The sequence below is a fragment of the Anser brachyrhynchus genome (assembly GCF_964034855.1).
Source record: "Anser brachyrhynchus genome assembly, chromosome: 5".
NCBI lineage: Eukaryota > Metazoa > Chordata > Aves > Anseriformes > Anatidae > Anser > Anser brachyrhynchus.
The window spans coordinates 30,694,825-30,711,955 of record NC_137699.1 but is presented as its reverse complement, the minus strand read 5'-3'; the positions used below and the strand labels follow the sequence as shown (position 1 = coordinate 30,711,955).

Sequence of the window (17,131 nt, the reverse complement as noted above, 5' to 3'; positions counted from 1 at the left end):
TTGATGAGGAAGTCTTTTAAGTCATAGATTTCAAACCTCCTTTGAAAGCAGGGGAAGTATTTTATATTAATTTTACTCAGAGAGAAACGTAAACAGAGAGAAAATTTGCTTATCCAAAGGGTTACAGGCTGTTACAGGCCGTAACTTAGAACAGAGCTCTCTTTTATGAAGTGCTCAATGCTTGTGATTAAGCTGTCTGCAAGTTATGGTTTTTCCCCATAACATAGTTGTGTAACTTCTTCACTTCAGTCTTCAAACTGGAAGAAATGTAGGTTCATCATAAGAGAGCGTCTGGTGGCCTAATAAAATCTCCCTCTCTTCCTCATCTGTTCTGTTTGATCTTCACTGCCATGTTATTGCTTACTTACCCAGCTTGTTTCTAAGATGGCATTCACGTCAGGTTATAGCAAAATATGTCCTTTGAATGCAGAAATGGAGGGGGGTTATGTTCTACAAACTCCTGCTGTTTTCATTGGGTTTGGCTACCTAATTAAAGATTGTCAACTTTCCAGTGTTGAGATTCAGGATGAAATCTAACACATGCAAGGACGATGAGCCTACCCAGCATGGAAAATTAAAGATAGAACAGCCAAAGCCACTGAAAGAAAGGCAAGGCCACCCAGCAAAGTTTATGGAAGGCACACTCTCACTTGATATGTATGAGCTGTGTAGTGTTAGAACATAACCACCAGCATACATTTCTGACTGGGGGAACCAGTTCCCATTATGCTTTTGTCAGCTCCGAGAATGAGAAAGATGTGGTGTGAGCACTGGTCTGGGTACTGGAACTCATGAATTCTAATCCTGGTAATGATGAAAGATCACTGTGTGGGCAAGCCACTTAACCCCTTTGTGGTTCTCTTTTTTCAGAAGTGAAATGAAGGTAGTATTTCCCACTCAGGAATGTGAAGGAAGATTAATTAATGTTTGAAAAGCCAGTCTTGCAGTGGGAAGAGTTATATAAGAGCTAAGCATTTATTAATGATCAACTTTTTATAGAAACTACTTCTTAGCACAGTGATATGGTAGATTAATAAAATGTGCTCTATCTGGAAAATAAGAAGTTAGGGTGAATTTGGGAAGATTCCAGTCTGTGGGAGAAACCATGAAGTTCTGACTTAGCTTTTATCCTAGGAAACTGTTATTGAAGCCAGTGGTTCTTTTGCCTGAGTAATATCATGATACCCTTTTTCCCCTATAAAGGTCTGATCTGCTTGGGGAATAGGAAATCCCAGCAGTTTCAACTCATTGGTTTGCTTCAGACTTTTTTCCATGTCAGAACACTGAAAGGAGGAAATGTCTGGACACCCAGAAAAAAGGCTGCTGGAAGCTACAAATCTTTGGTCCTACAAAGGATCTGCTAGAACTGTGTAAACATAACTCCTTTGCCTCAGCTCTGGCTATGAAGTCCTCCAAATTCGTTTGTAGCTAGGAATGTCTCAGCTTGCTGCCACCCTTGAGGGCTATCTCAAAGAGCTTTGCCACTAGAAAGGGCCCAACTGCAGAATTACTACTGCCTTAACTTATATTGATACTTGCTGTTTTTTTTTTCCTGTTGGGTTTTTTTTTGCTGGAGAAGGAAAAGTCTGCAAACCCACCTGATTTCGTATGCCATCCCAAACTCTGCAGCTAAAATCCCTGCAGGATCCTGTAGGGAGTGGAGACAAGGCCACAACCTTGGGTGTTTCTGCAGGGAATGCAAGTTTCCTTTTGTACATTGAGGGAGAAAGCTGTATGAGACCTTTATTCAAGGATGCTGTGCTTTTACAAGGTAACACCTATAGAGCTAGAATTGTGTATTTGTTTTCAGGTAGACCTAAATGAAATGTAGTTTGTTAGAATTTTTAGACGTAATTTTGTTTTGAAATTTAAAACAAACAAAACAAGAGGCAAATGGGACTGGGATTTAGAGCTTATCTGATTTTGCACCTACATCAGCAGTAATGCAGGATCAAGCTGTATAAGAGCAAGATAGAGTCAGATAGTATATATTGTGTAGCTGTTAACTCCAGGTGCCTCCTCCTGTGTCAATACAGCTCTAATCATCCGATAGTGCTCTGAAAATTAATTAAGCAGACAGAAGTTTTGGAGCAGTATCAGTAATTCTTAGCAAAAGTAAATTTTTTGAACTTCCATTTTCAAAAACACAATAAGGTGGATAGACTAGGACACTAGTAATGATGCTCCAGTAATCTGCTAGGAATGTTAATCTCTCTCACCATTCTAAAAAAATGACATTACAGTTGCTTAATTAGAGGGACTTATCCTTACAAAATCATTTTAGCAGTGAACACTGTGTAGTTGTCTCTGGTTTGATGATTACTTCTGAGTTACACTTTTTCCAGTATTCAAAAAGCGGAGGCCAAGTCATACTTAACTGTGAATATCTTTTATTTTTTTTTTTGGTCCTGGTTAGTATCTGTTCCATGGCTTGTCCTGTGCTTTGTAAGACCACAGATGAGCAGTAGGTAGTTTCCCAGTCCAGAATGCAGTGAAGAATACGTGGTTGGTACCAGAAGAAGGGAGACCAAACTGAACTTCTAAGGAGAGTGTGCATCTAAGAACAGTCCTTCAAAATATCAGGCAGTACAGTTAGGTTTACATAGGAAAAAAAGGGAGATGCTTCAAAGAATGGATGAGCATATACATCTGGGCATTTTAATCCTTCCTACTTCTCCCGTCTCCTGCAGGAATTTTCACTTCTAAATCAAGGGAATTTAAAGACTTAAGACTCTGTGCTAAGGACACATTACATTGGAAACAAAAAATTTGTTCTGTTACAGTAACTATATGATCATCATCTTGCAGAATGGAGAAAACTGGGATAAAAGTATCTAATCTTCCAGATCAGTCATTTTATTCATATCATGAGGTTGTTTTACATGTTTATAATAAGGCAAAGTATTTTCCTTGAGGGAGTTTACAAATCAGTTAGAAGAGACAGAGAATGAAATCTGTTACCATACTAGGCTTTGATTTACAATTTTCTCTCTTCTGTTCCACAATGTGGACCACCAGTTGGCTTTTTGTGAGCAATAGCAGAAAAGTAAAATAATGGAAGTTTTACTTAGCTGGAAATGAATAATTGCAGTGGGTCTTTTTGAGATTGTTTATAGAGCTTAATGACATTCCCAGACTCAAGTGTCTGGGGAACGGAATCTATATACATTGCAAGATATGTTTTAGGTATTACAGTTGAGTGAAGTTTTTAGGACTGGATGGTGACTTCCCCCCTGGGGATCTTTTCAAGAAATCTCACATCAAGACAGAACTAGAAGCTGCTGGGTTCTGCTCTATCTTCTGACACACCTTCCTAAGCAAACCACGTGGGACAGAGTACCACTTATTTCTGTGTGATATCCTGGAGGTCAATGAAGCCAGTACAGCAACTGAAAGTGTAGCTGGGAGAAAAAATCTGCAGGAAGGGCACTAAGCTTCTCTGCCTTTGTTTCCTAATCTTTTAGAATGGCAATAATTGATTCAGAGACTGCCTTGAAGATGAAAAGAGAGAACTTTTAGAAACAATACCATGAATTAAAATCTTTATAGAAGCTGAATTTGTATGTAATGAATATTATGATGAAGTTTGCCCTTGTGTTGAGCTTCTGTGTTTTGTAGACCTTTTATCAGCCTGAATTGTTTGAGCCTGTTGGCTTAGTCCTAAAACAAACAAATGTTCAGAAGGAGGATTCCATGTCACACTTTGTATTATTTATTGTGATTGCTGAATGTGAAGTTTTCTAAATGTTCATCTAGGAAGAAACTGTGGATGATTTCCATCTCCTTGTCTTGACTGGCAATCTGTGAATAAAGCAATTTATTGCCCTTTTAAAGAAAGACTTTTCTTTTTCAAAAAAAAAAAAAAAGAAAAAAGAAGTAATTTTGTTTCCTTTTCTGAGAGATCGGTAATCAAGAAAATAATATCCTTTCTTCTTGGTCCAGCTCCCCTTGCTGTGCATTGTGCAGCATCAACATCAGAACTGGCATTTCATTTAATTTTATGGGCAATCTTGTTAGTAATCTCGGCAGAAAGAATTAGGGTGGTATGAGCTGCGGAGGCTGAATGTGCATTTGTCTAGGTCAGTAGGAAGGACTGCTGGCAGCATGGTGGGAAGAGCGCTTGTCTGGGGCCGTGGGGCTGCAGGGCTGGCATCTGTCACCTTTCACTGACACCCACCAGTAGCGTTTCAAGCAGGAATATGGAGTTTGTGGTGCTACTACCAGGGGAGAAGGGAGTGCTATTTTAAAGGATGCTGTCATCGTTGCAGGTTGTTCTGATGTTTCCATTCTCTCTTCCCCTCCCTCGTATTTCCTTTCCTCCCAGTCTGTGGCAAGCGTTACAAGAACAGGCCTGGGCTGAGCTACCACTATGCCCACACTCACCTTGCCAGTGAAGAGGGTGATGAAGCCCGAGAGCAGGAGACCCGCTCTTCCCCTGTCCACAGAAATGAAAACCACAAACGTGAGTAGTATTTTCTCTTTGCCTTTGAGATCCTTTTCAGGGATGTTGCCTCCACCTGCTCTTTGCCTTGCGGAGGCTGGCGTGATTGCCTGGCTCCATTGTGAGTGATTGGTACCTGGATGCTTGGAGCTAATCAGCCACTGCTCACACCAGTGCTGGCTCAGCTAGTCAGGAATTCATTTCAAACCCAGCATTATCTCTGCAGCAAGTCACTTTTCCATTACAGCTCCTGTGGGGAGGAGGTGGCAGGGAAAGGGAGGGAAAAGAAGAGATGCCCAACCCACCCATCATCAAGCAGCCTCCCAGTGGCTGTTAGCAGGGATGTCAAGGAAATAGACATTCTGTTTCAGGGGACTGTCTTTGTTTTGCCTTTGAATAAGACACCCTTATCCATGCCTCAGATTTTTAGCTATGAAATTTACAGCGTCTGTCCCCCTTATCTCTGCATCTCCTCCTCAGAAGGCTTACACTCATCTTTACCAAAATGCGCTTCTTAGTTACAGTTTTGAAAAAAATCTATGAAAAGGTATCAGTTCTCATCTGCAAGGAGGAATGCTGGAGCATGACATCAGTTACATGCCTAGATTCTCCACACCAATGCAGGGCTGAAAGAAAAGGTATAGTCCAGATGGCTATGTTTGACTGTCCTTCCTCTGCTTCTTAGGCACAGAACGGGGGGTCAAGGAGACTGTGCTTTATTACCGATTTTTGTGAGACTGACAAGTCTCTAAGCCCCTGTTTCTCAGTTTTCCAGTGTGCAATCCTATGTGATAGTTGCTTTTACCATGGGATTTGCGTTGATACCTTTGTTCACTTATGAAAAGTCCTTTCAGATCACTGTGTGAACTGTCATTTTAGTTCAAAGTAAGGAACAATGCAGACAAAGCAATAAAATGTTTATGGGGAAAAATATCCAGGCAAACATTTTATAATGTATTAGGAAGAGCTGGAAGAAATATGGAAGTAGGAAAACATTTTGTTTTTAAGGAGGATAATTGATAATTGTCCCCAGAGATGGAGGGGGGGAGGGCTTCCTTCCTCCAAAGCATCTGCTGCTAGCCACTGTCTGAGCTTGAAGGGCCACTTAGTGTGATCCCATTTGGCAGTCTCTGTGTTTCTGTCACTTTTATGCTCTACCTTTCAGTTATTCATGTGTTTGGTAGGTTCACAGCAAAGGTAATTTTGACTCCTCCAGCTGTTGATAAACTTGAGCTGTCAATGCACTAAGAGTGACTGCTTGGGCAGACTGGAGACTGTCAGTGTTCAGCCAGTAGCTCTTGTTTACTTAGCATTTACATTACCTCTGATTTTTGCTGTTGTTGTTTATCATTGTCATCATTATTATTTTGTTGCCTGCAGTATTTAGTAATAGTTGCATATCTGAGAGGTGTGTTGCAAGTCTGTATTGAGTCACTATTCATAACGGCCTTGCACAGGGGCCCAGACAAAGAAAGGTAGCATCCATTACCCTTCAGCTTCTCACAGAGGCCAAGGGCAGTCTCAGCCCTCATGTTTCTGGTGCTTAGGAATTGACAGAAGTTAGTGAGAAGAGGAACTAGAAAAGCTGTGGAGAGATTAGCAGCAGCAGGACTTGGCCCATGGAAAGAAAGATTTGTTATGTACTATGGGAAGGGGTAGAATGGGAGCTGCTCTGGCTTGTGTTTCCCCAGAGCTCCCATGTAATGAGTGTGGCAGAGGGAAGCTGCTGATGCACAGATCCCAAAATAGGCAGAAGTATAAAAGCAGTGGGGTAAAACCCTCTGACATCCAGCCTCCTGAGCAGAAGGAATCTGCTTAACAACCAGCCAGGAGCCAGTGAGGTACAGGCAACAGCCATGCAAATGTGAAGATCACCCCTGGGGAAAGTCCCAGACGCCGGAAGGTAACTCTCCCAAATGGCTTAGCTGTCGCAGTGGCTGTTTGTTCCTTTTTGCCTGTTTATTTGTTTACAGCCTTGAGCTCAGATCTTGCATCTTTGCTCTTTCACTTGGTGATATTTAATTTATGCTGCCATTTATCTTCCATGTGAATGCTAATTGTCCACATTGCTAATGTGCAGTCATTAAATGGTCCCTTTGTACAGGGGGATGGTGGGGAGCCAGAGCATCAGATCTTTCCTCTCCCCTAAGAACTGCTAGGCATGTGCAATGAATTAGATTTGACAGGTCTGCAGTGTCGCAGGGCTCGGGCTTCAAGAATCCTCTCTGCATGGGCTTGGGGGGAAAGGGAGGGAGGAGGGGGGATGTTAATCCAAACAGCTAATCCGCAACCTACTGCACAGGAGGACCAGAGATATGGTATAGAGCAGGGTCTGGTTATTTGCTTAGCAGTGTGTCAGAGAGATATGAGCAGCCTGATTTAGCAAAAGCAAGGCAAATTCAAACGAGCCATTTGGAATTTTTCATGCTGTGGGAGGTGAGCACTGGGTCAGTGAAGTTCAGGCGGGCAGTTGCAGCGTGAACTTCCTTCCTTTGTACCTACGTCTGTTCTGCAGTCTCTGCTCCTTGTGGTGCCCGCAGTAATGGCAGCCTTGCTGATGCAGGAGCGAGCTTTCTGGAGAATGGCTCCTACTGGGTACTGCTACAGATGCCCTGGCTGGTGCCAGCTGAGGAGCTGATGGCTCCGTGTCTTTCTGCACACCCAGACCCCTTTACCTTTACTCTTATCCTCATGCACAGACTAGTTCGGGAAGTTCAGTAAATTATCCAGGAATTTTTTATCCCAGAAAAGAGATTTAGATAGGAGGAATCTATCTGAAACTGAGAGCCGCTGAATAGATGTGTATCAAAGAAGGGGATTGGCCCAAGCCCCAGGTCTCACCTCCCTGGCACATCTCACTGTCCTTGGCAGGTGTAGATGGTTTGTTTATTTACAGCTCTCCTTCTGTCCTTCTTCCTATAGATTATCTTTTGCATCAGGGAAGATAGTTTGACAGTCTTCTCTGCCCTTTGCCTTTCCTAAAACACCTTAGCCTGGGCTTTGTTTGAGCTCCAGTTGCTTTGTTTGGATGTCTTATCTTGCTCCTTGACACAGATAAACAGCCCTTCCTCAGTGCCTAGTCTTGCCTCTGCCTACACACCCATTTATTGCTAACATACGTTCTGATTTTTGGCATGACTATGGACTTGTGAAAAGGAGATTATAGAAAACCTTTAAAAAAGGCAACTCCCCTTTCCTCAAGTCCGCCAATAAAAATGAAGGATCCCACACCATTCTCAGCCTTTTTTTCTGCTGCCTTTTCCTCCACATGTTGGCACTGACAGCGTGAGATTTGTGAGCCCAGGGTGCATCCAAGACTGCCACAAAACACCTGCTGTTTTATTCCATCTCACTCTATGGGTACAGGCCAGCTCTGGGGGCAGCTGGTGCTCAAATTCGGAGACACTTCTGATATAGGAATTACATTAGACTTCTATCTATTGAAATGTGTGTGTGAATGAGTGCATGAGTATAAATGCGCTTCCTTAATTCCCAGGAGAATAAGATAGTCTGTCTACATGGAGAAAAACTTCCTCCCCATTAAAGGAAGAGAATTTTCAGTGGTATTTTGCTGTGTGAAACGTTGGTTAAAGGCAGCTGTGTCGTAAACAGCAACTGAACTTATGCCCGCAAGCACTTTGGCCAATGATGATCCTAAATAAAGCACATTGTGCTGGCTGTTGCTGGCCTAGCTGTGGTGTGCAAGTTGGGCCGTACCTGCAATAGGCTTAGTTAATGAGCATGCAGGTCTGTGAGCTCCTGTCACTCTGAGAGCTTGCACATCTGACCTATAAAACCACCTGTTTATGTTGTTTCGTGGCATCAGGCTGTTGTGCCCAGTTGCATCGCCGATTTTATGATGTGGATAAATCTCTACTGGAGAGACCAGCCAAAGTTGTTTGTGTACTCTAAGCATAATTGGATACCCAGTCTCCAGAGATAAAAAATTAATGTGCTAACCTCAGTGTGCCTCCAAGCTGTCCTCCAGCTCCCCCACACAGTCAGCTTTGAAACATTTTTATTTCCATCCAGGCAGGGGGCTGGCCATGAATAAATGACGAGAGTCAGCCCCTCAGTTGGAGACGAGCTGTTTGTTCCTCTCCACAAGCAGCATCAATTTGAAAAGCTACATCAGGCCTACTTTTTCCCTGCCTCAGTGCTGATCCTCGCTGGGGCCATGATAGGAGCCACGTCTGAGTGCAAGGGTGCGTCAATGCCCACCTTGTGACAAGACACCCTGCAGCAGGTGCCTTTTCAGTGAAAATATGTACATTGCCTTGATTTGACTTCTCATTAGTTTAATCTATTTTTTTTCCCAGGGCTAGTTTTAATGAAGAAGAAAAAGTCAGAATACTAAAAGAAGCTGTAATGATTGCAGACTTTGGAGATGCATAACGATTTCCACTCAAACTCTGCTTGCAGTTGTAAATTTCTCAGACTTCTGTGCCTGTGTTTTGAGATGTTAAGGAAATAATAGACCAGTTGTTTAGAGTGGCAGAATACTGGAAAATCTCAAAATTATCTCCTATGTACAGAAACCCATAGGGGTCTCTTGGCTGGTTTGTTTGAAGTTGTGTTTTTTGTTGTTGTTATTGTGGAGGTGCTATCTCCATGCTTTTTGTCCTCATGTAGATTTTAAACTAAGTAAAACTCAAAGATTTGACTCAATTTGAACTTAGGTGCTCTGCCTTCTCACATTCCTCCAGTGAACAATTTCTAGAGCCAAAGTCTACAACATGTGACTGGGACCAACTTGAAGACATTGGCCATCCTTATATGAATGCTGAGGGATGCTGTCGGTCTGCCCTGTATATTGGACAGCATGACCCCTCCTTGAGTTCCCTGAGCTGACAGGAATGCTGCACTTCGATGGCCAGAAGCCAAGCCTCAGGAGAGGAGCCCCTCAAAATCAGGAAATCTGTATTTTAACATGTTGGACTTGTTGTGAGCCCCTCAAAATCATGAAATCTGTATTTTAACATGTTGGACTTTTTGTCTGCTTGCCTATTCTTTACCTCCTACTGTTAATTCTCATGGGGTGCTGGACAATTACAGCATGGTCTATTCTCATTGATTTACTGTGAGCAGTGGGATTTTGGCTAGTGTCTTATGTGCTCCTGCAGAAGACCCTCTGAGATCAGTACACAGACATTTGTATGAAGTGTGCCTTATAGTGCAGGAACACTAACACCCCAAATCTGCTAGATCTCAATAGCTGATGCTGTAGTTTGTTGGCTTACCTTCCATTGTCTGCTTCCCAACTCATTCCTTAGCTGTTCAACTTAAGGGCCATACCAATTCCTGTAAAAGATGTGATCAAACGCTCTTCCTTCCCCCACAATCAGAGGCTTCCTCTGACTCCTACAGAAGTACCTGCTGCTGGTAGCACTCACTTCTTGCAGCTTGCAGCGCTCCTTGGCTGTGACTCTCCGTGAGCAGGGGGTATGTAGGAAAGGCAGCCTGTCAGAGCTGCTCAAAGCTGCGAAGGCGAGAGCTTCCTCTTTCCTCACAGCACCAACTAACCCAAAGAGGAGACAAAATCCAGTTGCTAGGGAGAACTGGCAATACTTGCGGTGGGCAGCTTGCAGCACCTCTTGCAGTAGCACAGCTGACTTCTCTGGCTGCCAGCAAAGGGCATGCCCGCAATGTGTGGTGGGGCCCATGGGGCTGTGCGGAATGATTAGCTTGGTACCGGGAACACAACAGCAGCAGTTTCCCAGTGCTACACCCGGTTCACACACACTCTGAGCAGAGGTTATTTGGTTGAATGCTGTGCCACATCAGCACAGCTGTGTCATTACCAGCCTCAGTTGTGCTTGCAGCCTGCTGGAGGGTCTCTGTATCAAGTGCCCCAACACTTCCCAGTTCGGGGTTAGCCCACATGCTTATCTATGCTGTTAATGACAGAGGAAACGTGCCCAAAGAGACTCACCATTTCCTCTCATTCAGTTTGATTTATGTTTTTTTTTTTTTCCTGGAAAACCGCAGTGCAAAAACCCCGTGTTTAATTCATCTGTGAGGACAGCGTAGAAATGGCTGTGCACATCTCTGCCTGGCCGCATACAAGTGACAGAGCAAGAGCCTTGAATGCATCTGAGCTTTGCTTGGCCTCTTCCTCACCACACCGGGGGTTATAAATTTTTTGTTTTATAGTGCGGTTCCGGGGCAGGGTCTGGGCCTGGGCGTTGAGCACAGAAGCACCTCTGGGGCCCATCTCCCTGACTTCCACCATTGTTCGTTAACCCCCAGCAATGATGAGGCAGACATGGGTGCATCTCTGGCCAGGCATCGACCTCCATTTTCCTTCTGAAGCTATACTTGAAGAAAAGCCAGGGTCCACGTGTCGCCTGTCCTTCCCCTCTCCTAAATACCATTTTTTTCGTTGTTATTATTTCATCGCAATTTCTCGCTCGAGCCTGCCTGTCCTCCCCAGACGCGCTTTGAGCGGCAGGCCGAGGGGCCGCGCCGCAATTCCTTGCACTCGAGAGATGAAGTAATAACAGGTGGCAAGACCAGAGGCAGCCCGGCCTGGCACGCTGGTCGCCATGGAAACGGGCCAGACCTGCGAGGGATGAGCTCTGTCAGCGGCAGGGGGGGGAAGGCAGCCCCAGGCACATGGGGGCACTTGGGCGGCGGGTTGGGACGAGATGGCAGCGCCTTGGGATGAGATGGCAGCGGGTCCTCTGAGGCGCTCCGCCAAGGCAGGCCATGTGCGGCCGAGCGTTGGGCTTGCGCTTCAGCAGCAAGAAGGGAGGTGTCGGAAAGGAAAACTGGGCCCCAGCTGCAGACAAAGGGTCTTGTAGATTTAAAAAGAAAAAAAAAAGCAAATCCACCCCTTTTTCTCTGTTGCAAAGCACATTGACTTGATTCAGGCCTGCACGCAGGTTCCCGTGGTCTCTATTGTGCTCTGGAAATTTCTGTTGCAAACAGAGTAAATGACCTCATTCAAAGCCTTTCAAATTGAATTGAAAACCTCCAATGGACTTTATTGGTTTTGGATCAAGCCCAGAAGAAAAAGGTAAGAGCTGGACAAAATGTGTTAGGAAAAATCCCTTTGGGAGCACATTTATTTCTGATTGTAGCCAATTCACTGTAATCGTTTAAATAAACAAGGCACAAGCCCCCACCCTGACCCTGAGGCACACGCTCTAGTCCTCCTCCTCCACTGCCTTTCCAGTCAAGGAAATCTTGTATCTTGTAGACAAGATACAAAATAGAGATAAAGTGCTAGCAAACCTGGATACACCACTTAAACCATAGCTAAGTATCAAGCTGCTGTACCCACAGGCTGAAGAAATACATGTGGCTGTGATTTGGTACTAAGGAGCAGAGAAACCAGTTTTTCTTTTCAGTGCTGTTTCCACCTACAAGTGTTTAAAGATCATTATCCAAATCATTAAAACAAGTTCAGTTGGAAATCAGAAAACTGAGAAAATACAGTGTTCTACTTATTTAGCTTTTGTTTGTATGTTTTTAAGAGTCTCATTTAGAAGGAAACCTATTGAAAATATTTGTGTTCTGAACTTGTGGGTTAAAAAAAGGGACAAGAATTGCTTCTTTTGAACTTGCCTTCCATTCAGGTTATTTATTCTCTGCAGCCATGAGAGCTAGAAACTGAGGTTCTTATTGTGTCACGTGGCTCCAGGAGAAAATAAAAATCCTAATTTCTTGACATTATTTCACTAGAAGCAGCTTTCATTCGTCATTAAAACAGGAAAATAATTTCCAGATTCTTTGATTACTTTGAGAGGGAAGAAAGGAAGCTAGAATTCTGGTTAGAACACCTACCTTAAAAATCAAGAAGGCATAGAACTTATTTTAAATACTTAAACTCAGTCAATTTGTTTAGCATTTTAGGTTTTGTCTACAGAGCAAAGTTACTATGTAATATACTCCAACATTAATTTAATTTACAGTACATATTTTGTAGGAAGACTCCTGTGAATGATGTTACTATATTTTAATAAGGAATTTATTCAGCTTAGCATTATATAGTTTGAAATTCACTTGATTAGGCTTAGAAGAAAAAATGTATTTCAGAATAAGAGCATGCCAAAGTTATTTGGAAATACTGACTTCATTTTCAGTCTGCATCCTATCTTCACGTGAATCAGCTTTCAGGTACGGTTAAACCATCATCTGACCAGTGCAGATCTTACTCAATGCATTTTAAAAAGGATTTTTAAAGCCAGTATACACTGCTTATTTGGGGGCAGATGTAGATGAAGACAGGGCCTTTGATGAAACAAGAAAGTGAGACCAAGTTGAAAATGCAAGAGGCAGTGATTTAAGTACCCCCCCATGAGAGCACCTTAGCTCAGGCAGTACTCCTCAAAGCTTTTGATCTGTTGTACCAGTTTGTAATGTAAAAGAAAATCAGAGGAGTTTTGTGTAAGCTAGGACAAGACCATAGTTGTTTTTCAAGGCTTTGCTTTAAAACTGTTTCTGATTCTGGGCGAACGTTTTTCAGACAAAATCCTTGGTTGTAGTCACCTGATCAAAATGATTGAGCTAGCACACCTTGGTGAGTTACTTCTCATTAGCTGAGCTATCATGTGGCTTAAGCAAGCACCTTCTACTTTGTGATTAATGTGTGCAAAAAGTGTATACCTAGTTAATTACTCCGTCTCAGATGAAAAGCAGCAACACATTAGTCCCTAGTAATTTACTTGCTTTCACTTGTGCATCCATTCCCGTACTTACTATTGTAAATACTTTTATTGATAAAGGGGAGGGATTAGGGTTGGGCTTTTGGTGTATGATATGCTTCTCATGAATATTGTACATTATATCTATCTTTGCTTTGTTTCTTAATTTCCTCCTCATTTGTGAACTACAGTAAAATAGAAGTAAAAACTCTGAGGACATACACAAAAAATTCTTTGAAAGTAAGAACTCTGCTTACTGTCATCTGCAAATCTTTTTATTCTTAAGCTTTCTGTGATTTAGCCTGAGGCTTAATTCACTGTACAGTACTGATCAAGAAAATAAGCTTGAGTTAGGCTTCATTCCAGTTTTTGTACCCATTAGAATGAAAAAGCGTTGAAGACGTTGCCTGTACTGGTGTATTTGGCTGTGAATATGCATCATTAAAGACAATATTGGTGTAACTTCAGGAATTCTAATCTGTGTACAGCTTTTCAGGACTGGCATCTCTTATCAGAGTCAGCTGAGCGAGGTCCATATTATGAGTGATGAGCAATAGATGAGCACATAGACACTGATATTAAAAATTAAATGAAAGCAGAAGACTCAAAAAAAAAAGTAAAAGGAAATGATTAAAAAGTGTGCTTTTTCCCTTGCCAGTAGTCTAGGACAATCCCTTCAGCTTCATCACAGCCAATGAAAACCCTCCACGTGTGCCACACACTGTAGATGAATTGGTCAGTGTACGTGTTTTCATGAGTTCCCCTGTCCCATTTCCAGTTTGACTGTTGGTGGGTCTTAGGTTCGTGAGCTGTGTTGGAAAAATTTAAGTCAGTGTATGTTGCACATTAAGCCAGTTACGTGATTCTACACCATATAGAAGTAGAGCTCTTTGCTTAGTACACTGGCAGGCACCTTGAATGGTTGTTTTTATTCGTGGCCTCACCACAGAATTCTTGTGTTTTGAGGAAGCCAGTTAATCACCCTACTACCAAGTCTTTCCAGCTGTAAAATGCAATGGTGCCTCTTCACCATGAAATTTAATTAGGGCCCAGTAATACTTTGGCTAGATGGCAAAAGGCACTTTGGACTTCACTGAGGGTTAATATTAGGTTCTTAGTAGCTGTAAGGCGCTTTAAGAAACTCGCATGAGAAGTGAAGTAGTAAGGAACAAAAAAATCACTGGATGCTGGACTTGCTGAGCTTGTATTGCATATGAACTGTTTGTAGATGCAGCAAAATATAAAGAAATAATGACTTAACTTTTTCAGAGTGGGGCTGCAGTGGGAAAAATAAATGTTAGGGAGATCTGCTTTTTATAAAAAAATAAAATAAAAAAAGTACAAGTAGCAACTTTATGACCATTTTGTTACAGCTCTTAAAATGAGTCTGTGTGCTAGGCTTCCACCTGGTTGCAGTTCTTTTCTGCTTATCTTGCACTCGTGTATTAAATGCCTCTCTGCTAACTGGCAGGATGCTAACCTAACTGTGGGAGCTTATGGCTGGTTTTGGGAGAATGAGGATCTGCTAACCAGCACCATTTCAGAGCAAAACCCATTGTTTAGTAAATACATCATGGACTTCACGATCATGTAGGAAGATAATGCTGTATTTGCAGTGCTATGGTTTTAATTTTTTTTCTCTTAATTTCACCTTACTTGCAATCTTTCAGCTACCAATCTCCAAAAAGCTCAAATAATCAACAGCTGGAAGTGAATGAGTAACTAGATGCACCCAAACCAGAAAAAAACGATTGAACTCGGAGGAAATTTTAATTTTAACTGTATGTCTTGGACTGCTACCAGAAGCCCTTTAGAATGTCATTGTTCTTTGGGGGAAATTTGGATGTGAACAAAAAGATCATTAATAAAGGCTGTCAAAACATCTGTTAAAAATCTGCAAGTTACAAAATATGCATTAAAAAGATAATTAAATATAGATGACGCAGTTTAAAGGTCTTCATTTTCTAGTTTGTAGCAATCCACATGGGGTAGGCTTAGGCCAGGTATACCACTGGAATTTTTATTTCTAAGTTAAAAAAGGAAAAACCAAGACCAGCCATTTCTGCCATTTCCCTCACCCTTTCATGGTTCCTGGTCATACTATGGAGGAACAAGAAGTTTTCTCTCTCTGGAAAGCAAAGGAGGAAAATGGCAGTTGTGAGGAAAAAAAAAAAAAAAAAGACATTGATATTCTGCTCAACCAGAGATGCTAAAGATTTCTGTCCATTTCTCCTTTCTAGAGGAACAGCCTCCCCTTCTACTTGAGCCCCACTGTGTGCCTGCTCCTTTCCAATATTCCTAGCTGGAAAATAAGAACCTAACCTCCCTCCTTTTTTCTTGGCTGAAAGTGTGCTCACTTCTGCCCTTGGCTGACCCTGTGCACCTTTGCTGGGTGCTCACCTGGGCTGGATCTGCTGCCCTGCCAGCATCCTCTAGGGCACGTAAACCCTGCTGCAGGTAGCATAACCCTGGGGTGCGTCATCCAGAGATGACTTTGACTGTGCATATTCTTAGGCATTTGAACTAACTTTCTGACTAAGGAGACCCTGCCACTATGAGATGTAATCTCTTCAAAAAGAAAACGTGAAATAAAACCAGTTGGGGTGCCTCTCCCTCCATCTCCCTGCTGTAGGTTTCTGAGTTTTGGGGAACATGCTTTTCCTTTCTGAAGTTGTACTTTGTGTGTTTACATTTATGGCTGCTGTCTGAAAAAACAGGCTTGGCTTACCGACAGCTTAGGCCTGGTTCTGCATTAGGGTATGTTTATATGCTTGTGTGTATTATGAATTCCCTGAACTGCACAGGGATCTCTGGCAGCATGTCCTGGTGAGGGACCAGCCCAGCTGCATTGTAAGGGAAATGGTGAAGTGCATTTCAGGCAAAAGAGCTACAGCATACAGTGTACTTAAGATGGAGGTGATTTATGCAGTCCAATTTTTGTTTTAATTGATAACATTTTGTGTGGCCTGCAAACTCACCAAGTCAGCATTATATCAAAGAGAAGTGGGAAATATCCAAAGTGAATGCTCTTTAAGTAAATCTGATTTCTAACCCGACTGCAGCCCAGAAAGGACCAGACGGGGTCATCATTCCCAATAACTACTGTGACTTCTGCCTCGGAGGCTCCAATATGAACAAAAAAAGTGGCCGGCCTGAGGAACTTGTATCATGCTCAGACTGTGGGCGCTCTGGTAGGTGACTCCTTCTTGCAACTTTCTTGTACAAAAGCATTTGTGTGTTTTCATTTTTTCTCCTCCTGAAAATTTTGAAGAAAGGCAGCACATTTGGGAGGGAATAGGACATGAGGTCTTACCTCTTGCCTGTGTTTGTGGGAAGGGATGATTGGGAAATTTTCTATTGTAAAACCCATTGTTGGATTCACAATTTTAAGCTAATGGGGTCTTACGAAATATAAAGTTTTAATGTATTTATTGGCTTCCGTGAACATTGGTACATGTACTAGTTGTTCTTTAAATGGAAGGAGAAAATCCTATGACAATGTTAAAGAATGGGCTCTGTCTTCAAATGCTGCAATTACAACTATAAATTACTTACAAGATTTATGAAAGTTGCATGACAAGCATTTCCATTGATTACACATTTCATGCATTTCTTCATCCAAAAAAGAAAGAGGGAGGAAATTACAGGGTAGGGATGGGGGTAGCTGTCAAGAATTATCCTCTTACAAGATGACTATCATTAATTTTGTTTAAAGAGGTTTTTATTTCTCCATTTTCTCCTCTTCTCTCTTTTAAAATGTAGGCAGTTGTGTTTTTCCCATTTTGAGTTGTCTTTATTTCTGGACAGTTGTTTTCCCTTCCCTTCCCTTCCCTTCCCTTCCCTTCCCTTCCCTTCCCTTCCCTTCCCTTCCCTTCCCTTCCCTTCCTTCCCTTCCCTTCCCTTCCCTTCCCTTCCCTTCCCTTCCCTTCCCTTCCCTTCCCTTCCCTTCCCTTCCCTTCCCTTCCCTTCCCTTCCCTTCCCTTCCCTTCCCTTCCCTTCCCTTCCCTTCCCTTCCCTTCCCTTCCCTTCCCTTCCCTTCCCT

The 17,131-nt window shown here is 42.6% G+C and overlaps 1 protein-coding gene across 7 annotated transcripts in view; it reads left to right on the top strand.

The window, feature by feature from the left end:
* DPF3 (double PHD fingers 3) overlaps nucleotides 1–17,131 on the top strand; it is a 170,847-nt gene that overhangs the window by 112,702 nt on the left and 41,014 nt on the right. For all 7 annotated transcript variants that reach the window (XR_013952333.1, XR_013952334.1, XR_013952335.1 and 4 more), the window contains 2 exons: nucleotides 4,325–4,462; nucleotides 16,152–16,280. Coding sequence is in view for 4 of the 7 variants with exons in the window: in XM_080596064.1 (XP_080452190.1) it covers nucleotides 4,325–4,462; nucleotides 16,152–16,280 (267 nt within the window). In the remaining 3 variants the exon portion in view is untranslated. The remainder of the gene's footprint in view (nucleotides 1–4,324; nucleotides 4,463–16,151; nucleotides 16,281–17,131) is intronic.